The sequence below is a fragment of the Pararge aegeria genome, chromosome Z (genome assembly GCF_905163445.1).
Source record: "Pararge aegeria chromosome Z, ilParAegt1.1, whole genome shotgun sequence".
Classification (NCBI taxonomy): Eukaryota; Metazoa; Arthropoda; class Insecta; order Lepidoptera; family Nymphalidae; genus Pararge; species Pararge aegeria.
Genome location: NC_053208.1, coordinates 7,489,422 through 7,514,327, shown reverse-complemented (window position 1 = coordinate 7,514,327; position 24,906 = coordinate 7,489,422). Strand labels below are relative to the sequence as shown.

The 24,906-nt window shown below is 34.8% G+C and overlaps 1 protein-coding gene across 1 annotated transcript in view; it reads right to left on the bottom strand.

Moving 5' to 3' along the window:
• Window positions 1-24,572, bottom strand: part of LOC120636446 — a 96,886-nt gene extending 72,314 nt beyond the window's left edge. The window contains exons 1-5 of the mRNA XM_039907924.1: window positions 23,971-24,572; window positions 22,393-22,566; window positions 20,673-20,876; window positions 16,883-17,034; window positions 14,475-14,693 (exon numbers count right to left, since the gene is read on the bottom strand). Coding sequence (XP_039763858.1) covers window positions 14,475-14,693; window positions 16,883-17,034; window positions 20,673-20,876; window positions 22,393-22,566; window positions 23,971-24,358 — 1,137 coding nt within the window. The 5' untranslated portion in view covers window positions 24,359-24,572. The remainder of the gene's footprint in view (window positions 1-14,474; window positions 14,694-16,882; window positions 17,035-20,672; window positions 20,877-22,392; window positions 22,567-23,970) is intronic.
• Between the last annotated feature and the right edge of the window lie 334 nt (window positions 24,573-24,906).

Here is a 24,906-nt window from a genome sequence, read left to right as displayed (position 1 = left end):
ATAGACCTAAATTAACTGGTTTATGCAAGATGCGCTAATCCTTTGACTACAAAACTGCCTAGTTTGTGCGAGTTCTACTTTGCTGCAAAGAACTAAAATGGTATAAATTATACATCTTTTAAATAGATTTAGTGTCGATTCATATAAATCAAGATCTTCATAAAAATAGAAAAAGCTTAACGTTAGGAATAAAAATTACTTAGGTACCCATAATATGATGACACTCTTGACTAATTTAAAAATAAAAGCGCGCGTAGTAAATTACGAAAAGAACGGTAACGATTGAATAAAATTAATTAAGAACCGATTTCTCTGTTTTTCCAGTTAAAAAAACGAAACCGAAACCTTAACCGAAATGATTCCAATGCCGGGTTTAATGAAACCGGTTCGCAAATATTACCATCATAACTTTTACCAGTTTCCGAGCTCTGGCATCAACATCATAACTTCCTTTCTAATTATTATAAGTTAATTTGCTATAAGACAGTGTTGCATTACGAAAGTACAGGCGTAGCAGTGCAGCAGAGTGTGCGATGTAACAATGTTTTTCCAGTTAAAAAAACGAAACCGAAACCTTAACCGAAATGATTCCAATGCCGGGTTTAATGAAACCGGTTCGCAAATATTACCATCATAACTTTTACCAGTTTCCGAGCTCTGGCATCAACATCATAACTTCCTTTCTAATTATTATAAGTTAATTTGCTATAAGACAGTGTTGCATTACGAAAGTACAGGCGTAGCAGTGCAGCAGAGTGTGCGATGTAACAATTGCAGTGTAGTTGATTGCAAAGCCTGGCCCATGTCTCTAGCTTGAGAGACATGGCTTGATATGACTGATGATAGTTTAAGGACTACTTACTGTCACTACAGGATTCCTAGCGTACCAGTTATACGCCGTCACAAGAAGGAAAGCCGAGATAAAAATACTGATCACAACCGCGGTTGCCCACATACTCCTGGTAAAATTAAAGTTTGGCTAAGAGAAAATTGAATGACAGAAATGGAGTAAGCAAGTAATATAAGAGACAATTAAAATAAATACTTAGCATTGAAACAAAAATATCTTTTAGTAATTTGCAACGTCAGGCTCACACTTTTGCACGCCTCATAAGGGAAGCGTTGAGGTGGGTATTACTGTCAGTTTACGCACACCGAGAGATTCTCCAACTTAAAATGTCACTTTCTTTATTCTTTATTGCTTTTAAAAGTGAATATAAATAGACAAATGTTGAGAAAAACACTATTTTTAACAAAAATTTTAAATCTCTTTTTATTATTTAAACTAATTAATAAATTGTTTGTAAACTTGGACGTACGTGTGTCTGTATTTTCGGATCCCGTATCTTGTGGTCACGATAACGAGCGAAATAATTCACTTCTCGAGTTGGTTTTTCATATAGGCTTTAGTATTTTGTTGAATAGAAGCCTATTACTTTTCACGGTATAATTATATGTAGTTTAATTATTATTTACAAATAATCTCAATTTTATTGTAATGAATGAGATTATGAGGCGTGCACTTTTGGTTTTTCCAACTATTTTTTATATTCCACTATAACTTAGCTCTTGTCAGCACGTCACCTGGTGGTAAGTGATAATGATGTCTGATGTCTATGTTAGGCAGTTATATTAAGCCTTAACCACTCATCACGACATCGTACCGGAACGCTAAACCGCTTTGTGGCACTTCTAATGAACGGGTGGTAACTAGAGAGACTCAGAGAAAATTCTGAAATTATAAATTCCTAAACTGCCGTGACGGGAATCTAACCAGAGACCTTGTTTATGTTATCACAATAATTATCAGTTAAAATATTACTAAAATAAGATTTTGTCGGATGCCGACTTGATAGCATCACCAAAAAATTTCGTTACAATATAACAAGCACTAAAAAATTAGTTAAAAGCGTTGCCGTTGACTATATAATACTTAGGTAGATACCTACGCGAAACGTGGTCGCGGCCTATGGGTCTCATAAGAAGTCACACCGCGGGCGATGGAGAGAGCTATGTTAAGGTGGGGTCCCAGGGCCCGTGTTATCACAGGCCAGGCCGGACCGTGCGACGCCTGTGGATGCCTGTGCGGCTGATTACGTTTCACGCCGTTCCGTCCCCAAGGTGTTTGTCAGCCTGTACCGCCCTGTCGTTACTGCCAGTAGTCCGTAATACCTATAGTTCCTCCTTTTAAATTAGTTTTTATCCGTAACCACGCATCATGGACATAGTTCTTGTTTTTATGCTGTGGAGACGAGCTATTCCAAAGCGCTGGTTCGTTTTCGTAGAGAGTTAAAAACTCGAATATTATATCGTTCGTCCAGTCCAACATGTGCGTGTACGCGCACGCGCCGCCGCAGGTAAAATGAATGAGTTAGAACCGACGCAGACGCACAGGCTACGGCAGGCACCGTCGCGCCGCGCCGCGTCGCGCCTCGCCTTTGAACTGACCGACTACCGACGGTTCCCATGGCGTGTCGGTTTAGCCTGGTGCGATCTGGCCTGTCATAACACGGGCCGTGGGACCCCACCTTTAGGTGTATCTCTACGTGATCAAATCAGGAATAAGGAAATCTGTATAAAAACCATAGTCACAAAGCTCGGAGAACCGATGGACGTTGGGGACCGCTGGAATGGTGAATGGTTGTCATAAGGAAACACTTAAAAAATAAATAAGCTTCTTTTGATTCAATATTTTTACAGGATGATTCCTTATGAAATATACTTAGGCATCCTTCTTTATTATTTCATTATTCTGTTACACGTCGTATACATACCTTAGTAAGTGTTGCAGTGAGCTTATTATGATATTAACATATTTAAGTAGGTGTCTAGTCAAGCGTTAATCTTATAAAAAGTACTTAAAGGTAATACAAACCTTTCAGGTACAGTCACTCCCTTCTTAGTGATATATTTAAATCCGTGAAGATCGGTCCTCGCGCAAAACTCCTTGAACCTCTCAGTGACGATGTTGCATCGCTTCTTTTTATTGGAATGGTCAGGATTACTTGCTAAATTACGCTTCATATTGCGTTTTTTTATATGATACCTGTAATGAACCATTTCGCCGGATTTATTTCAGTGTGACCGAATGCACGAAAGAACTGAACTATTCAGGAAACCGGAATCACAAATAGAGAAGACCTTAGGGTTGTCACCGAAACTAAAGTAATATATTCTATTCAATTTGTATGTAGTGCTATTGGTTAAATTACTTGATTTGTATGTAGGTAAACAGAACAGAAGTAGCTATAAACTGCGGTTTGACCTGCATTAAATTCCTTTGTACTTAATAGTTTTATGTTTAGGTCTTTTTACGTTCATTAAAATTTATGATTTGTCCATAGTTCAGATGTACTCTTAAACGTAATAGAATGATTGTGTCCAAGATTGCGAGTACGGAAATCGCTTTAGCTATTTAGCTATTGGTACTTACTTTACGGCTATTTTTAATCAGGCTTGTTATCTATCATTTTAATGAAAACTCAATATATAAAGAAAACGGTTGTCTCACTACTTTCTTAGAGCGACATATAAACTTTACACAGAAACGCCCAGGTACGTCTTCCGACAATCGGATATTAAGGATAAGTATATTATGTTTAGGATATCAGACTTACCTATTAATTTCCATGTGTAGTCTCCTTTTTTAAACTATATCCAATTTTGAATAAATAGGTATACCGACAACCTTGTAACATTTTGTTATTTTTTTTAAACGTGCCGCTAAGTGATATATTGTTTCGGTACGGTGTCGCGTCGAATCCGATTAGGCCTGGGATTAATATAACTACATTACCGCAAAAGGTTTGGATAACAGGTAAATGGGTCAAGGACTAACTTTGGTGGAATGAAAAAAAAAACGAAATTCTTATGCCGTATGTATAAACACAATTATTATGTACACAACAACATCATTAAAAAGAATAATATTAAAAACAATATTATTTTTGTATAGAATAAAAGTTGTTCAAATTTGCAACCCTAAAGAGGTGTTTAAACGAGGTTCCACCGAACGATTAGGCACTATGTTCACAACGGTAATTATAAAAGCTAGTTTGAATAGATAACTAAATGAGATACGTACTCGAATGAAATACAAGCTGAAGGACAACTATTAACTACCGCACGATTTAAAACTACCTAATGCTTCGACGTACCATACAGGGGATTATTTGAACGGTACAATACATAATTAAAAGGCAAAAATGCTGTATGAAAAGAATTGGTAGTAGAATTAATTTTAGGTACAGTGCCGCACAAGTTTCAATAATGGTTGGCAACTTTTATAATACTCCATGGAAATTATATAATATAATTACATACAATTTACAATTTCTATTCAACTCCAGAAGTGAACGCGGATTCAATAGCTTAAGGATAGAATGATAAAAAAAGCGTGTGTACTTATTTACACGCGTTAGAAGTTATATTTTTCTTTCATCATTAAAATTTGAGATTTTTGTTTGTACGATTGAATCAATTAAATTACCGGAATGAGCCCGCAGACTTTGACAATTCAAAGTGTAGTTTCAAACCATTTATTGCAAAACAAAATTGTTGTAAAAATTTACTCTCATCATTTTTCCCTAACGCGCCAAAAGAAGTATTACTTCAAATATCGTGGCTTTTGTACAACGTGATATTACGCAGAACAAATAGAAACGACACGACTCAAGCAAACGAGTCTGAACTGAACTAAATAACAAAGACCCAACCGAACAGAACGACACGGAGTTTGAACTAGAACCGGGCTGGCCAGTCTGGCGGATCTAAGCAAAACCGATCTGTAAGTACCCCAGGGCGACACCTACCCAAATCAACTCAACTTGGCCGAATGTTTAAAAGTTCGCTCACTATTTAATATTTCACGGTCATAACATTTCAAAAATGAAATTTTTAGCTAAGTAAAATTAGGCGAGGCGTCTCTAAGGTTCTACGCCTGGCTGTTATTTTGGAAAATGATAGAAACTTCGGACGGTTGGTAAGCGAGGTTCTGCACTAAAATATTCAAACCCTTCATCTAACCATGATAAACACATGGGCAAGCAAAATGTTAACTATAATCCTCAGATTAAACAAACATTAACAAAAATATTAAATACTAACTGAAAATATAGGTTCATATTAAATCTATATACAATGTATATTAAAGAAAGTTGTGTTAGTTACCCCATTTATAACTTAAGAACGGCTGGAGAAATTGTTATATTTGATTTTTTGGATTATTCTTAGTCCGGAATAGGATAAAAAGCACAAGCAGATAAAGCAAAAGATAATCAGCATATAGTAATCATAAAAAAAAATGTTTGGCGGTACGAAATTCGCCGGGACTTTTAGTTCGCTAGTTAATTATAACATAAGGTCACCAATAGCAATTGTTTCTTTATTTCCGCTTCACGCTGAAAATTAATTAATATATAATTAAGGCGATTTTAATCATTCAGTAGTTATTTCCCAAATTAAATTTAACAATATCACGGAAACTAGAGCACAGGTCGACACGTTTCATGTATGAAATCAGCATACGAACGAAGAGGTCAATCACTGGCAGTCTTTCTGTGGAGGTCTACACGTTATAAAACTAGAGGGCGCTACAAGGATCATTGGAAAACTCTGCATCGCGCTATCGAAGTTTTCACACATGAGTGCTATATTCCCCGAGCTATACTGCAGCGCGCAGGAAGACCCACCTAGTACCTATTAATGTAATATAATATAATATTCAATAATATATATAAAATTTCAATTAAAGAGCAAAGATTCGTAGATCGCCACTACCTGCATTTCACATAAGGCGAGAGTCCGATAACCATCTTAATTCAGGTGTTTTTCCAACATTTACAGATTAAACGGAAATTAAATTAAATTAAATTAAATTTACATGATTCCTAAATAAATGTTATGCCAGGGCAAAGAATGCTGTTCCCCACTGCCACGACGTCTGCGGTAGGCCGGCTCTGCTTAACTTACGCGCCGTTACTCTCAAAGAGTATATTGAGAGGTTCATATACTTATATTAATTTCACTTTTATTGAAATTCTTTCCCGATGAAACTTTGATGTTGAAAAACAGCACATGCAGTTTTTTGCCTGTCGGTAAGATCTGCCTTCTGAGCCGGAAGTCACTACAAACCGCCAACCTCGATGTTTCAAAAATGTTTATAAGAGTCGGGTCTACTTTAATTATTTTTGAATATGAAAAAATCGTATTAATAGATTTAAGTAAATATCAATTAATGGAGTTTGATTTTATACGGTTCAATTTAGAAAAAGATGGTTATCATATTGTGGCACTTGTTTATTAATTATTCTACACTATACATAATTTTACACTTTACAGTAATAATAACAAATCTTACATTAATTGTATTTGCAAATTGTAAAAAATATACATATTTGGCTTTATATTACTTAAGCCACGTTTCTATTGTGCCAGTGCTTTCCAACAAGTATGACGCGGATATTAGTTACCTACACGCAAATGTGTACGCCTTAGATACGTAAAGCTTTCTTCCCCTAGCATACAAGTTGTAGGAAATTCTAAGGAAGTGTTTGTATCGAAGCTTGTACCTTGAATACAGGAGTTCAAGGCATTGAGTCAACATTAAATTGAAATAGCACCGTACGCGTAATGCGTAAAACACTTGCCAGTCAAGAGTTGTCGAAATTTACTTTACATCTCTCAAAATCAGCACTCAGAAAACGTGAAGGTTATTTTAATGCCATATATTAAATATACAATTACATACAAGCACAGTTAGTCTGTAAATTGCAGGCAATTAATTTAAGTTCTTACGTGCAATAATTTGCATGCAACTTGTATACAGGGCACTTGTACAATGGAAACGCAGCGTGTTTCAAAAGTTTATATACACAAAACGTTTATAATGAAAAATAGTTCTTTCCTAGTATATAATAGTCCTAAAAACCTATTGACTATTTCTTAGCACGGAACATTGATACAAAGTCACAAAATCAAGACGTAAGGATTTTCGCAAAAGTATATTATGATCAATGGTTTCATATTATAAACTTCTGTAAGTATCTAACAAATATCAATAATTTATAGCACCTAATAATTTATAATTTTTGCTTTCTATATAAATCTCTGATAAAAGTAAAGTAAGTATGTACATATAAATTGTGTGTTTAAACGTGCAACACAAACACAAAAACTAAAAAAAAAATCCGTTTAAGACTTATCCATTTATCCACTTAACACATTTGAAGACATAATGGGAGCAAAGTTTGTAATCACAGTATTTTTTTAGCATTCAAATCACCACACATTCCTACAATTACAAAAAAAAAGATAAATCTTACAATCGTCCACCTATAATAGAACAAAAGAATTCTAAATGATTCTGTACCTGATATCGCCAATGCAGATATTGTCTTCAAATTAAACTACAGCTACTGAGTCATCACAGAGTCGAACTAGTTCAAACGGACTATTTAAAACTATGGCCTTTATATCTCTTTCTCCGTTTTACTTCAGTAAAAAACAGAGATAAAAGATTTTAAATAACACGCTACAAGATGGCGCCGATTACGGTCATGTGTCAATTCAAATCACACTGATTACATACAATTTTAACTTTTATAACTAGTTTAGACGGTTAAAGTTAAACTTTATAAAATACACAAAAAACTTAAAGTACTAAATAAACTTAACATCAAATTAAAATAATCTCAAATATATTTTTGTAAAAATAAACTTTTCATTCAAGTTAATCACAGATTTAAGAACATACAGAAACCGTGTACACGACCAATATTTAAATATTCAAGCATCAAAAACAACTCCAATTAAGTAGTGTTTTGCAAACAGGCTGATAGTTACTCCATTCCTGTAATTATTTTACCTCTAATGTCCTAAACGTTTACCATAAAATGGGGAAAATGAGTAAAAGTTTTTGATCTAGCAACATTCGCGGGTGTGAAATGACACGTACGTGTTTTGTTAGACAATACACTTCATGTTATAATGGCTGAATGATGGTTCTGTATGTTTTTAATTCTATAAAGTAATACTAATTATTGTTAAAAAAAACAATACATAATTCTAACAAATATGAACGGAGATTATGTAATAGAAGTCTCAATTGGTAACCGATTTGTTGACCGATGTGTGGCATTGTTTCGATAGGAAGTATCCCTTAAAACCTTTATTCCAAATTTTTACATACTATACATTAAAAGACGATATACTACTGAATCAGAATTGTTAACTGTAAACATGCTTTTACATTAAATATTGATATGACCTACTGCACTTCATTCCCAATAGCATTAGTAACCCGTTTTACACGACATGTTAATAGCACGCATGCGCACTTTTCTCCACCACCAAAACATCAACAAAGAATGATATATTTTTAAAATTAAAATTATGTTAAAAATGTGAACTGGTTCATTAATATCATGGTAATTATTCACACTCTGCCTTTTATTAGGTGTCAATACTGATTACCGGTTCCTCATTTATCGCCGCTATTAATTTTAGTTCGATAGAAAAATATTAAATCAATGGTTTTTGTACATACAGCTCATCAAAAATATATTTAAACAAGATATATTATATTGCACTTATATTCACATAATACTTGGTGATAACATAGTGATCATTAAACCTCGAATAAAGGTTACGTTTATTTTGCGATGATTTGGTTTTGAATGAATAACTGACCAAAAATAGTATTAAAAATATATCGCACGAATATTGGAATGGAAAGAAAAATAAACAAGTAACATTATAAATGTCAAATTACTTTCTGGGAATAAAGGACGGACCGCACTTGTATTTACTGAGAAATCATCTTACAACTGTGATGTTGCTTTATTCCTTAATATCATGAAATAGACATATTACATAATGAAATAAATTTACTCAAAAGCGATTCGGTAAAATTCGATTGTTTTTCTTTTATGTTTGCTACCTCAGAACTTGGCTATTTATAAACAGATTTGGAAAACTCTTTTTTTTTCCAAATAAATTTGAGATATGGAACTGGACGGCCGGGACCTATTGAGAACGTCGGCGATTGACACATTGAATGTGTCAATCGCCGACGTGGGTGTTTCTCTTCTCTTTTGCTGTTTGTGCCTTCGGTTGACGGGGTCGTTAATCACCCACAACACGGTCCAAAGTTGGCTGTCGTGTTGTTGTTTTGGCATGCCTCTGGCTGGTGAAACTTGACACGTCCTGCCCCAGGGTGGGTCTACTTCAGTTTTCCCGTGGTTCCTCCTTAAGCGATGATTAGGAACACCGTGAGGTTTTAGTCAGTAAGAGTCTGTGATAACCTCCACGCTTCCCCGGGTCACGTCGTAAGGTTTTATCCACGGATAAAAGAGAATTTTCTCCACGGGGAAAGGAAGAATTTTTATCTTCACCCAGTTTTTTCTGCTTCCGAGCATGAGTGTTTTGGTGGTAACGTGTAATCAATATTACACGTTTAGGAGGGTAAACTTACTTTCCCTGTTACCGTGCTTTTGGACAGTTGACAAATACATTTATTACCTTCTCAGTGGACATAATCGGGAGTTAAAATGCTGTCCTGCCTATGCTTCGCTTACGATGACATACAAGTCAACTACTTATAGTTGACTTTGTAATTTGTTGATATTGGAAAAGAGCAACTGCTGAGTTTCTTACCGGATTCTTCTCGGTAGAATCTGCCTTCCGAACCGGTGGTAGAGTCACTACAAACAGACAGACTTGACGTTTCAAAAGTGCTTATATTAGGCCTACTTGAAATAAATGAATTTTGAATTTTTTTTGAGTTGATAGTTGGGGCACAGAGAACGCTACTGTCCTATCTTATTTGCCCATTATGTTTCCTTAGTCAACCGAGTCTTACGCTCCGACGGGGTGACAACTGTACAGACAGCCTGTACTGACAGCCTCATACCACGGCTCCAGTGGTAAAGGGACTGTGTTTTAAGATTGATACAACGTGATAAATCAGCATTATGGTATCGGTGGTAAAAGAGCCATGGCTTGATTGGCATTAGCAAAGCACTCAGGCCGCGATTGCCACTGAGTTGCAGGTATGGTTTGTATTTAACATAAGAAACCATATGTCGCCGGTTGTCATGGCCGTACACTTGACGATATAGGCAAATCTTCCGTAGCTATAGATTATGGATTTTGGTATTCATAAGAAAAAACTTAGCTTCTGACAGTTTGAAATTACAACATGCTGTATAAGCAGAGGTTTTCTAAGTTCAAGCGGTACAAAATTAGTTTATATCGACGTGACGTGATAATTTCGACTTCAGCTTTCTACCTGTCATGGCGGATCGCGATTTTGCAGTTATATGTATTGAAAATAATTACCAATTCATTTCGAATGTTAAAGAAATACGTTTGTCTTAATACGTGAACCGTATATCATTATAAATACAATATGAAAGCGATTCTATTCTAATTCTAAGCGATCTATTGACACTTTTACAAATTGTACTTCAAGTACTTCTATTTCTATTACTGACCCTAGTACTTGCGCTAGTACTATTGAGAAATTTTATAATGATTTAAACTAGTTAATAAGACAACGGAGGAGCTCTGCCATATGAACATTGTACACCAAAATATACAGAGCTTCACCGGCAAAGAATTAGAAATAGAGCTGTTTGTGGAGAAACTCAATGTACATATTCTGTGTATAACTGAGCACTGGCTCACTGGTACACAAGTAGCAGTAAACATCAATAACTTTATATTGTCAAGTGCGTTCTTCAGAAGGACTGCAATTCACGGTGGATATTTAATTTTTGTACGTAATAATATAATTTGTAAAGAACGAAAAGACATAGTTGGTCTTTCTGTTGAACGCATTGCAGAACTGTCTTGTATGGAGCTGGAGCGATTTATAATAGTGAGTGTATACCGACCCCTTCAGGTGACTTTAGCGATTTCGAGAATGTCATGGAGGATGTACTAAAGCGTTTGTGTCTTTCTACTAAAAAAGTAATTGTATGTGGCGATTTCAATGTCGACATTTTACTAGAAAATGCAACAACTGCTAGATTGCTTAACTTATTTAAATGTTTTAATTTGTGTCACACTTTTAGTGAACCTACTAGAGTAACTGCAACTTCAGCATCCTGCTTAGATAATATTTTTTTCAATTGTGACATTTTAGATAAAAGAATAATTAATAATTAAAGGTCAGATCATAGTGGTCAACTTATTACTGTTTTAAATACTATCAATAAAAGCAGACAAATTATAAAGTGTAGGCCAATAACTAAGACTAAATTAATGCGATTCAAACGTGAAATTTCTGCGAAAATCCCTGGTATTGCGTGCGAACATTTTCATCCGGACAGTCTTTATAGTGCACTATTTAATACTATAAACAACGAATTTAATAGAGTATTCAACTTTAAGCACATCAATGTCAGTAATAAATTAAAATTTAGTGACTGGGCTACTGTAGGTATATATAAAAGTAGGGAGAAGTTGTATGAGCTGTATGATGAAAAACAATTTAATCATACTCCAACTTTCGTAGAACACGTAAAAAAATACTCTAAAATATTTAAGAATGTTTGCACTAATGCGAAATCGCTACACATTAAATATAGTATAATGAAATCTGATAACAAAATACAAACAACCTGGAAAATAGTTAATTACGAGTCAGGAAAAACTAAATCTCGTGATGTGGATTTTGAACTTATTGTTGATAACAATAAAGAGACGTCTGACAGGGAGGTTGCTAATACTTTCGAAAACTTCTTTCAGAATGTTCCCATTTTGTTAACAGATTCTCTAAGCTCTTCACCAATAGCAGCTCAGCGTATATTGAGAGATAATGTTAAAGAGTGCAATGTTTTATTTAATTTTAAACATATATCTGCAATAGATATTGTAAAGAATTTCAGGTTATTAAAGTTGAAAAAAACGGTGATCTGTGGGGTATGTCGGTGATGGTCATTTCTAACATTATTGACGTTATTGCCCCTTATCTAGCCGAAATTTTTAATGAATGTGTTGATATGGGTATTTTTCCGAACCTAATGAAATGTAGTAAATTAATACCCCTTTTTAAGTCCGGTCATAAAAATGACCTTAACAATTACAGGCCTATTTCAATCTTGCCAACTCTTAGTAAGGTCTTTGAAAAAATTATACTTTATCAACTTTTAAATCATTTTAATGTAAATAACTTACTTCATCCGGAGCAGTACGGCTTCACTAAAGGTAGTACACGTAGTACAACGGATGCAGGCGCAAGACTCATAAAGCATATTTACGATGCCTGAGAACGTTCGCAGAATGCCATTGGTGTTTTCTGTGATCTATCTGTCCAAAGCATTCGATTGCGTTGAACACAAAACGTTGTTATTAAAACTAAGCCACTATGGCATCAAAAACGTTGCACTCAATTTAATTGCCTCTTATCTAAGTGATAGAGTTCAAAGGGTATGCGTAAAAGACATAAAGTCTAAGGGATCATCTGCCTTAATGTGTGTCCCACAAGGCTCAATTTTGGGTCCCTTATTGTTTCTGGTGTATATAAATGATCTGCCACACCATGTCAGGGGCACTTGTGAGATTGTACTGTTCGCAGATGATACATCTCTCATTTTTAAGACTGATAGAAACAAAGATAATTTTGACGACGTAAACCGTGCTTTGTCACATGTGTCAGACTGGTTTACTGTTAATAACTTACTTTTAAATGCAAAAAAAAACCAAGTGTTTGGAATTTGTTTTGCCTAACGTAAAAAAAATTGATAAAAACATCATAATAAATGGAGAAACACTTAAAATAGAAAACTCCACTGTTTTTCTAGGAGTGACCTTAGATTGTAAACTACAGTGGGGTACCCATATAGAAAGCCTAGCGAGTAAACTCAGCTCAGCTGATGCAGCTGAGCTGAGTTTACTCGCTAGGCTTTAATTTTCCTGATTTACTCGCTAGGCTTTAATTTTCCTGATTGCATATGCATGCAATCAGGAAAATTAGACAGCTTACCGATGTTGAAACAGCTAGGCTTGTTTATTTCGCATACTTTCACAGTATTATGTCCTATGGGATCTTGCTGTGGGGAAAAGCTGTAGATATTGAAAGTATATTTATACTACAGAAAAGAGCCGTACGATCAATATATAAACTTGGATCACGCGAATCGCTTCGTGAAAAATTTAAAGAAATAGGTATTCTTACAGTAGCTTCGCAATACATTTATAATAATATAGTCTTTGTGAGGCAAAATATTACTCTTTATAAATCAAAAGCTGAAATTAACAATCGACTTACCAGAAACGGTCATAAATTAGTGATATCTGCATATCGTCTGCGAAAGGTGCAGAACTCCTTTGTGGGGTTGAGTATACGCTTTTACAACATGATTCCTAAGGAAATTCTTGACCTACCAATGCATACATTTAAAAAATGTGTAAAAACGCATCTAGTACAGCGAGGTTACTATACATTTGATGAATTCCTCAATGACAAGGTAGAATGGAAGCAGCCAGCCTCGCTCTCATCTCCCACAAGATAGCAAAATGATTGTAAATGTTGATGTTGGAAAAGAGCAACTACTGAGTTTCTTGCCGGCTCTTCTCGGTAGAATCTGCTTTCCGAACCGGTGGTAGAGTCACACAAACATGCATACTTGACGTTTCAAAAGTGCTTATAAAGTAGGCCTACTTAAAATAAATGAATTTGAATTTGAATTTGAATTTGATTCTTTGTTAATGTCGTCATGCGTATATTCCATGTTCCTGTGCTTAAGCAAGTGGCCAAGTTAATTATATCCCCCGATTCTATCCCCTTACAGGTATCCCCTATTAACGTGTCCACCTCATAAAGCACGAGAACATGGAATAGGAGAAGATTACCCCCCTTTATTATGACACATATATTATTTCCACTGGTGCGCCCGTGCTCTGAGAGTTGATAAAGCTGTGGGAGAAGATAAATTTGTATCCTTTCCCGGGAAGAAAATTGTCTATGCTAACCCTGCAGTCATGTAGGAGAAGGATTTTCTATTTTATGCCATCTTGCTGCTAAATGGGTGAAAAACCATGATTTCGCCACTACTAATATCGTTTACTGCTTATTATTAATTGAAAATAACTATTTTATATGACATACCTTACCATACCTTACCGCCCGAAAATAAAGATATAATTCAGAAATAAGAGCATATACAATTTTAAAGTAACACTGCTTTAAACGATGGTAGTAAGGAATCTAATTTTGTAGATCCGATGTCTTAGAAACAATTAAATATTTTTGAACAGTTTTGAAGGGAACATCTTCAAAGTTTTTTAGGTATTAAAGAGTCAACGTCACTGAAATTGCTCACAAAATGTGGCCACTCTTTAATTATGTCGTACACTTTATCGCCGGGGCTCAAAGTGGACAGCAGTTGTCTATGCGCAAATAGTTTATAGTCTTTCCTTAGCTTGCCTAACTCGACACCCTGTCTGATGATTTTCTCGCAGGCTTCAACTTGATGCTTCGGAGGTGAGTCGTTGTTGAATGTGCCTATAAAGGCTATGCCAATACTGTACTTATTGTATCCCTTAGTATGTGCTCCCTCATAGTCCCAGCCTCGTCCGAAGTAGACGGAGCCGTCACCGCCTATCAGGAAGTTGTATCCAATATCGTACCATCCCTTTGACTCGATGTGAAACGACTGTATCAATCTTACTCGGAGCACGCATTTACTCTGTAATAAAAAAGGACATGGTTTTCTTAAACATAGCTTTTTTTAAGCCACTACGATGGTGAGACCTATGCAGCAGGATCTCAGAAATGAGAAGATCCGTAGGTGAACTGTTTTTTTTTTTATATATACTACGACGATACACACATCGCCATCTAGCCCCAAAGTAAGCGTAGCTTGTGTTATGGGTACTAAGATGACTGATGAATATTTTTAAGAATAACATACATAAATACATATAATATATACACATAAACACCCAGACACTGAAAAACATTCAGGTTCATCACACAAACATTTTCCAGTTGTGGGAATCGAGCCCACGGCCTTGGACTTGGATAGCAGGGTCGCTGCCCACTGCGCCAATCGGCCGTCAAACCGTGTTACCGACATAGCTCAACGAGTTGGGTAGGTGAAGTGGCAATGGGCGGGGACCATAGCTCGGAGTACCGATGGACGTTGGGGTTCCAAGGTGGAATGGCGACTTCGCACCGGTAAACACTGGGATGTCGTTCTCCAACGAGGGGGACAGACGACATCAAACTAGTCGCTATTGGCCGCTGGAAACAAGCGGCATATGACCGGGGATTGTGAAACTCCCTACAATACACGTATGCCCCGCAGTGGACGTCATGTGGATGATGATAACAAGTAAGTCCTTAACTGCAATATCACCTAGTGGTGATGATACAGTGTCAATCGATCAATCCTAACCGTATCGGTCATAGCGACTGTTTCGGATTCTGGCTGAGAGCGTCGCTGGTGAGCATAACCTGATTTAGTGCTAAACGTGCGGCTGGTGGTCGGCCTTTAGCTCAGCGTGTTTAGCATCAAGCTCCAAGATGGTAACAAACATGTTAAGCGGTATGGCAGTTACAATATACCCATACCTCTCATCGTATCGGAACGCTAAATCGCTTCACGGTACGTCTTTGTCGGCGGGATGTAAAATAGCCATGCCCGTAGCCTCCCACCACATGAATTACTCGCCGGTACTTAGACGTTCAATTACATTATACATGCTAAAGTGTCACCTGCATAACCATCATCATCCACATATAAACCGATTCACATCCACTGCTTGTCCAATGTAGGGAGTTTCGAAAACTAGTGTCCCGGGCTACTCGAAATCAAGTTTAAGTTTTATTTAAAAATCTTTTTTATAACAAGCTCACTGTTGCATCATTATTGGACTGTGGAAAAGGATATAATATTTTCCTCCCCGAAAAACTCCTTGGACCAAATTAATTAGAGCATTATTTCAATTCTTCACTCGACATAATAAATAGGATTTCGAGCGATCCGTCAAATATTGCATCATAGAAACTGACTTAAAGCTTTTTAAATTCGTCTGATTCTATATTAGGTAAATATTAAAAAGATGAATCACGCTCCAAAGGTCTAAACTCGCAATATCATACTTGGCAACGGAAGGACTTCCCCAATACGAGTTGAGTATTTTAATAATCGCGATAAAAATAAATTATGGGGATTCACTCATATAGCATTAAAATATGGTTTACTTATCAACAACTTTATTAAATTAGCAAATTACAATTCCTGTTATAACCAATCCTTACATATTATACGTAAAAAAAAGTCCCCCGCTGCGTCAGCCTGTCTGTCCATTGTGATAAGCTTAAACGTAGCTTGGAAACAGTCAGCACCGCTCTTATATCCAGCAGGAAAGAAAAATTAAAGTATAATGTTGATGTTAAGAAAACGCAACTTCTGAGTTTCTTGCCGGTAATTTCTTCGCAGAGTCTGCCTTGCGAGCCGTTGTTTGTGGGCTTATAAAGCAGGCCTATTTGAAATAAGTGAATTTTGTTTTTTAAACTAAACCAAAGCTAAACAACCAGTAGCGATAGTTCGTTCCGGATCATTTAATAAAAACTGGTTACTATATGATTGATAAATTTCTCAACGACAAGGCTGCTTGGAAGCAGGCCGCTACGCTCTCAGCTCTCACAAGATAGAAAAAATCAAAATATGAAAAAATAAAGATATGTAAAATGGTGTTGAAATAGAATTGCCTGCCGGCTCTAATCGGCAGAAACAGACTTCCGAACCGGTTCACTACAAACAGACTGACTTGACATTTTATTAGGCCTACTTGAAATAAATGAATTTGATCACGCATGGTTACATTTTATCGAAATAGGGTAAAAAGTTTATTTAACGTTCAAACTAACCTGCGTATGACAGCTTTCAGTGGCTGTGTGTGTAATAATAACCCATGGTGCTGGTTGGTTTAACTTAGTAAGTTCACCTTCAACGGGTTGCGCTAGCCAATCTGTCCGCGACACTATTCTCAAATGGTCCGGGGCAATTAATAATGGATCGCCTGAAAAACAACAGTATTAGTACAATTTGTCAAATACGTACTTACGTGTTGAAATTTCTATAAATACATGTATACAACGTGTAACGTGGAAGGATTCATAAGTATATTTCATGAGGAATCGCCATGTAAAATATAAAATCAAAAGAAGCAACGAATTGACAACATTTTCAGTGTTTAGTTATTACAACCCTATTGAAGATAAAAGACCGACACGCGCATAGTTCCTACACTACGCGAAGCGTACGTAATAAAGCGACAGGAGTCACATTATTTTAATGTTACATGTGATGTTAGGGCTGTATGTAATTTCTCGAAGTAAAAACTATGGCAGTGGTTTACTTAAAAACTATTATGTTTTCGGTTTCATTGATATGTCTCAGAGACAGTACACAATTTTCGTTAATTAAAACCCTCCCGAAAATCAATTCATGCATTCTGGAGGATAGCGTATAATAAAAATGGCAAAAAAACTTAAAGGAGGTGCTATACCAAGAGAAACAAGAACCGCAAAGTTGAAGAGACGACGACCAGCTGAAAATTTGGAAAACGGTCGCAAAATCAATAGTCATTAGGTCAATCGGCGTAGGAAGGTACGCCTTTAAACGACGACACTCATCGGAACCTATTAAAAATAATGTGGCAAAACTAATACAAATAAAAAATAAATATGTGCTTGCGTGAAATACCCTCGCGTACTGCTAGCTCGCCTACGAGCTTTTGCGAAGCGAGTGCTAATTTGTTAAAATGTGTAAAGAAGATGTTCCAAATTTAGCTAAGCTCGGTATAAATAAAATTTAGAGTTAAAACGAATACTTTACTCGTACAAAAATTTTTTTTATTCATTATTGATATGATCGATTTTCAATATGGCGTGGCTGGCGTGTTATAGTTTGACGTAAACTGACAGCTGAGAGTTACGCGAAAATCTTAAAGCGAAATGAAAGACCGAAAGACATATTATTGCCATAATGAATTCTGGACACTAAGCAAAAATACTTGTTTTTTTACAACCAAACAAGCCATTTTAAAGAGAGTAAATAATTAAAAATTGTTTTATGTTTCTGAATTATAACCGTACCAATTTCTAGACCAGGGCTCATATATTGATGAAACATCTCCTTTCAACAAATTAATATTCGGTATCCACATGCACATGCTCCAGTTGGGTATTATATTATAGCAGCAGTGTAATGAACCAAAGGCTTTATTTTAGTTATCTTAGATAATAATATTAAATGATGATGAGAGATGGTGATAACAAAAAACACACCTGGCTAAGTTTGTCGGAGCTTTTAAGTTTACGTATATTTTTATTGCCATCATCTCACTACCGTGTAATTCTCATGTAAGAAGGAAGTCAAGAGCCACCGAATGTCAACACAGAATGCCACCTATACACTTGGATAAATTTAATAAATTTAAAATGCATATAAAAAATTTCGGAAACGATAGGATTTGAACCTGCGACTCTCAGGCAATCGCGGCCTGAGAGTCGCAGGTTCAAATCCTGTCGGTTCCGAATTTTTTTATATGCATTTTAAATTTATTAAATTGATAATTCCTTCAAGTGTAGGTAAAAACACTAATAAAAATTCAAAAATACTTGGATAAAGTTATTTTTTTATTTACTTTTATCTACCTTTTAGTTCTAAAGTTATTATCATCATATCTTACAATGCACGTCCAACGTTATTTTAAAGGTATTTACAAATTTGATGGTCCTATGCCAGTTGCCACCAGAGTCCAGTCCATTCGCATTTTGGTGTTTTAGCAAGGCTTAAATTATTTTCTGAATCATTAGATTTAACGTGTTTACCATTCATTTATAAAATTATTTATTTAGTATACAAACATGCCCACAAATAAAGTTAGTCATGACAATCCACAAATACCAAAAAATCTTTGTTGCTTTGTAAGTAGGTATACAAAGAGCGCAATGTTATCAATGTTCGAGTTATGAATGAATGATATTTACTGATAAAGTGACACTATTTTCTACTTTCCGGAAATCTCACAATATTTAGAGATTATTTTTTTTACAGAAAAACAAAATTCTATTAATCTAATATCCTTAAGATCCCTATATAGATAAAACTTGCACTTTATAGCACGTTATTTGGACCAATCGCTTAAGATATAATACAAAATAAGAGTATCACGGTTACGTATAGGTGTTTACGTCTATAAGTACCTATTCACGCATTTCATATTATGTAGTAAGAAAAGATTTGAAGAATTTAAACCTTTGTAAGGATGTTCTGATTCTATTATTTTCGAACTTAAAATTAGCCTTAGAAATGTAACAATGAAATTTTTATGCTTTTATGGAAATCTATTTGGTTCCCACGACTTTGTCTGAGTTTCCCGGACGTTTCTCGGGCTAAGAAGTCCAATGCACTTTCCTAAAAAGAAAGGAGATAAAATCTCCTTGCATTTATTTTTTTATTAATTTAATCAATTGCTCTACTCATTGTTTGAAACTTAAATTTTAATATTGACTTGTCATATTGTCACATACTGCAATAAAATATTTTGATTATATTTATTTATCGAAATCTGTTTAGTGGTCTAAGCGTGAGAACGGATAAACAAAAGTACTTTAGAATTTTTAACATGAAGCATGTTATATGGTATGGTATTAAGTATAAACTCATAAAAGTTTTGTTATCTCTATCAATAAAAAAATTCTACTCTGTAGGTACGTCTGTTTGTGAGCAAGAGTAAAAAATAAAACCTACTAAACCGGGACTGAAGTAAGATTAAGAAGTAAATTCTTTAAATTTCATGCTAATCTCATGGCTTCGAGGATCGGATTATTACATTATATAAATAAAGATAAGCAAGATAATATGACAAATTCAACGTAATTTTAATTTACTTCGAGAAACGTCCTATAGTTGGTTAACGTATTTTTTCTTATCGTTTCTAGTTTGTGGACATTGTGATAAACAAATTCAAACAATACAACACACTATAATCTCCAAAGATTTTCCAATAACAAGAGCCCCGAAATTAAGAAAACTAGCCTCCTCTAGTAAAAAACATAAGTTTTTCTATTAAATTTACACGATAAGACAAAAACTGTTTTAAACGCATAATGATTTTTAACAATACCTAATCGCAAAAATGCCGAGATAAAAACCCATTCAAATTTCAATTTCTTAAAAAGCTGTGCTGTGCTGTTTTAAAGAACTGGTTTTACTTTAACCGTAATATTTATTTAACCTTTAACCGTTTATAACATTATCATAACCATTCTAAATTCATGTGGATAGCATTAGTAATGACCTTATTTTTGCCAATATTTTACATATGAAATCCATGATGATTACATATGTCTAATTTATTAAATGATCTGACTATGCCTTTCAAAAAACGCTTTTTTTTTTCAAGTTTGACCTTCCGATCGAATTTCTTTATTTAATTGTTTGTATATTTGCACGTTTAATCAACGTTTTTACCTTAGGTAGCTAGGTTAGATTGTTTAACACAACACTACGATAACGCGGATGAAGTCGCAGGGTTCAGCTATAAATAAGTCATAACTATCTAGAAACAAAAGATACTATTTGCGCGTAAATCAGATTTTGTAGAAGCATTGACAAATAGTTGCGGTGCAAAGCAACTTTTGATATTACCTTCATTATTGCACTGCATGCAATGCTTATCCATGCAGTTTTCATGAACCGTATTCTTCATTATAGCATTAACCATTCTAGTACCGACGGCCTCCTTTGTTAGTAATGAATAAGAAATTAACATAAATGTCAATAACAACAGGATAACTGATATAATAATGACTTGAAAACTCTCATAACAGAATCCCACCACCGGAGTATCAGCTGAAAACAACATAACCATAATATATTTAATATGATTAAACATAAACATATCTTGCAAACGTGTTAAACTGAATAGTTGAGAGGCAAAGTCTACGTCTGTAGTAGCAAATATAAAAAAGACATTGATTTAATGTACTAATAATTGCCACTGCATAATCTATATCTATTACTCACAAATCCATATATGTCAATATAACCACAGTATAATACTAGTTTTGTATAACCTCAATTATACAAAACTAGTATTAAACTTACTAATGGGTACTAATCGATTAAGGGGTATTAATAACAGTACTAGTTGCTTGCATTCACGGTTATATAACAGTCGGCATATAACAATTTTATACAAATCCCATGGGAACCGTTTGTTTTCTTGGGATAGAAAGTAGCCTATATGAAAGACAAACAAACACTTTTGCATTTATAATATTAGAAAGGATTAGTAATAATGAAAGATTTGTGATCCATAACTTTACCCTAATACTAATACTAAGAGTAGTAAACATACAAAGATGAAAAACTGTGCAGTGCCAACCGTAACATCAGCTGTCATTATATTTAAAAACACAGTAGTTAACATATTAAATCAATGTAAAGACTAATGGGATCACAAATTACTAGTGGCCACACCAAAAAGGTTATGATACTCCACACTATATTATGTGACAATAATTAACACTAACATTTTTGTAAATGCAATTTCAAGCTATTACTGAGTCTTAGTGTCTCAGTGCTTCTTTTAAAACTCGCACATACAATCTGTGCACTATGTAAAATGTAAAATCATAAAATACTATTAATTATTCCTCTTAATGTTTTGTTATTAAACATATTATATTAACTAGCTTATGCAGAGGCAATTTTTGTTATATTTATCTGAGTAAAAATGTTCCTATGGTTCAGTATCAAAATAGTAAAAAGGTCAATCATGTCTGATAAAACTGTTACATTGCTAGTATTTGTAGCCTTCAACTTTCCACTATGATATTTCAAAAATGGTGAAACACCAGCCGCTTTTTTTAACACAAATATTTACCTCTTAACTAATTATATCAAATTAGAAATACATAAAATTAATCACAAAAGAGAATACCACAATCCAGTGCATTAATGAATTCTGAGTTGGTGTATATATGTATGACACTAACATAAAACATTACCTGTATAGCCATCTATCTGTTTAAAATTATTTTTACATTAAGTTTATTCAATTACAAAAAATAAATATCTAATTATTGCATTTTAACTCAATATAACTCTAACAAAGTAAGTCTATGATTAACCTAATATAATAACCTATAGCTGTTGTATTTTAATGTAGTTAATAAAATAAGACATTCTGTTATCATCATTAAAAATATAGTAGAAAAATAAAATTGGGTCTATCTGTGTGATGCACAATAGTTACTACTTTTGCTTATCTCCAAAATACTGATTTATTCTAATTTAAATATTATAAGATGGTTAATCACATATTCCCATGTATAAGCCATACATATTTTTATACTGAACTTACCGGGAGAATCCAGTGTGGTAAAGTCTGGCTGTGAGTATACATTTGAGGGCTGTTGTTGTTGTTCAAACTTATTTTGCAATACAAGTACTATTGCAATTATACTTCCTATAACAGTAATACACACTGCAGAAAATGTTATTTTGTGCCATACTAAAATTTGTTCTTTCTTGTCAGCTGTAAAAGAAATTGTAAGACTAATTTATAACAGAACATTGAACTTAGTTTAATTCTATGACAATTCTATAATATCCAGCCCACCCAGGTAAGAACAAATCTAATGTCTATATTCCTGTGTCAATTTATGTACACGTCAAACAACCCTAAAATTAAGATGTTTCAAAACAAACACCAAAATTATAATTTTGTCATTTTAAAGATAAGATTTATGTATTATATTTTTATTAGATACATGTGATGATGTTTGTGTTTTGTTTAGCTTAGTTTAAGATAAAGGCCAATTAAAAGTGCAATAATCTGTCCATTACTGTAATTGGAAAATCAGTAAAAGTAAGAAATAATTTTTGGTATAGCCTAGCATAGTGTATTACAGCACATCAGTGTCATAGTAAGATCAGAATGATCAGGCATCTCAACACATAGAAAGAGGGGGATGCAGAAATCAGGCCCAGCAGTCAAACCATATTGTAATTAACCAGGTCATCCTGTAATAGATTCACCATGTCAACCAGTGGATGTCCACAGCTGGACATGGGGTTTTTGTAGGGAGACCCAAATTATTGTGCAGAGATGTGATTACAGGGTATGCACAGGGTATGCACTAAGCAGGCAGATGAAATAAAATGAATAATATCTCCCATACAAGTTATAAAAACTTAAGGATAGACATTGTAAGAGTTATAAAACGCCTACACTTATGTTACTATACTGGAGATTTGCTACATTTTATAATATCTGCATACCCTGTACATACCACTGGTCTTTTGCTACTTGGGTCCAGTGGCTTTCCGCAACTTGTTTGATGTCATCTGTTCACCTTCTGGGGGGTCTACCATCGCTGTGATTACCAGTGCGAGCTATGTGCCTGCCCGTAGCCACTTCAGCTTTATGTTCCTCTACATAATCCTCATTCCTGATTTAATCACTTAGAGGAATCCCAAGTATACCTCTTCATTGCCAGCAGAGAGACTCTTCAGCACAAGCCTTCTTATGAGACCCATAGTCAGGGACTACGAATTTGTAAAACCTATTACCATAGTGTATTTAAAATTTAACTTAGCATGTAATCATTTTTATCATCACAATCAATAGACACGCAATGCTGTGGATAGGTCCTCTATAGGGATATCCATGGTCTTGTGCCAGTAGTGTCCAACAACTCTCTTCAACTTGCTTTATGTTGTCTGACCACCTAGCAGGTGGTTTATCAGTGGATTAGTTCATAAACATGCTAAGATGTATTAATCAAACCCAAGACTGTGTGATCCATAGACTTATGGAGCAAGTAAAAGATGCAATGCCTGTTTACTACTGTTTATTACAGTCTGACTCATCTGCTTAATTACTATTTTTGAGGACAATATTAATACCGCAAAGGCAATTTAAGAGCAATTAACTTACAACTCTCCTGAACCTTTCCATTTGCAGAGTGATGGGTCCCTGTAAAGTTCTCTTCATCACTTCTAGTGTATGAACTGTTCTCTACGCCAGATTTAATCTGCTTTATAGTCACAGGCCCATTGAAATATGTGTTGTTGCCAAATTGGACATTCTCAGAGTTTGTTATCGCGACTCTGCCAAAAGATGGTACAGCAGAATTTTGTACCAAATTAGGAGGGATCTTCGATAGGACGTTAGCGTTACTAAAAATCCTTGAAACTTTTTGTTTATCACAAATATTGTCACCACAGTCACTACTCGCATCGGCTACTTCAACATCTCCTAGGTCTCCTGCAACTTTGACGCTAAGATTTCTGCTCGAATTAGATCTATCTAAATTCACAGCCATTTTATTATTATATATTTGTTTGACATTTTCGCCGTAAAATTTCACTTTGTGATCTTTGTTAACATCTCGCACACTTTGTAGTAATTATTTATATAAACACCCAAAAATAGCGGTTCGTTAAATTCAAGCACTGCTTTAAACTCTAACCGAAAAACTATGGAGAAATTGGCATAAAAATTATTTACAATGTAGGTACATTGCAAACTGCAATAAAAACAACATTATTTACCCAAAGCAATAATTTAATACTGACGTCACACCCACAGATGTCACACACTTTTTATTTTTCTTTATTCGTATAGCATAGGCAAATCACCGTACAGCCAAGATGACACACACAGTCCACAACACAGACCACGGAATATATCCACATATAACAGTGTACTCTGTGGATGGCTTCGATCGGTAATACTATGGAGGGTAGAGGTACCTCTACCCTCCATAGGTAATACTAAATAAAAAAAAAATTATATATTTGCAATAATGTATAGATCTAACTATTGATATATTTTTCGGTGAAAATGTAACAAATACGATTTAATATTTCA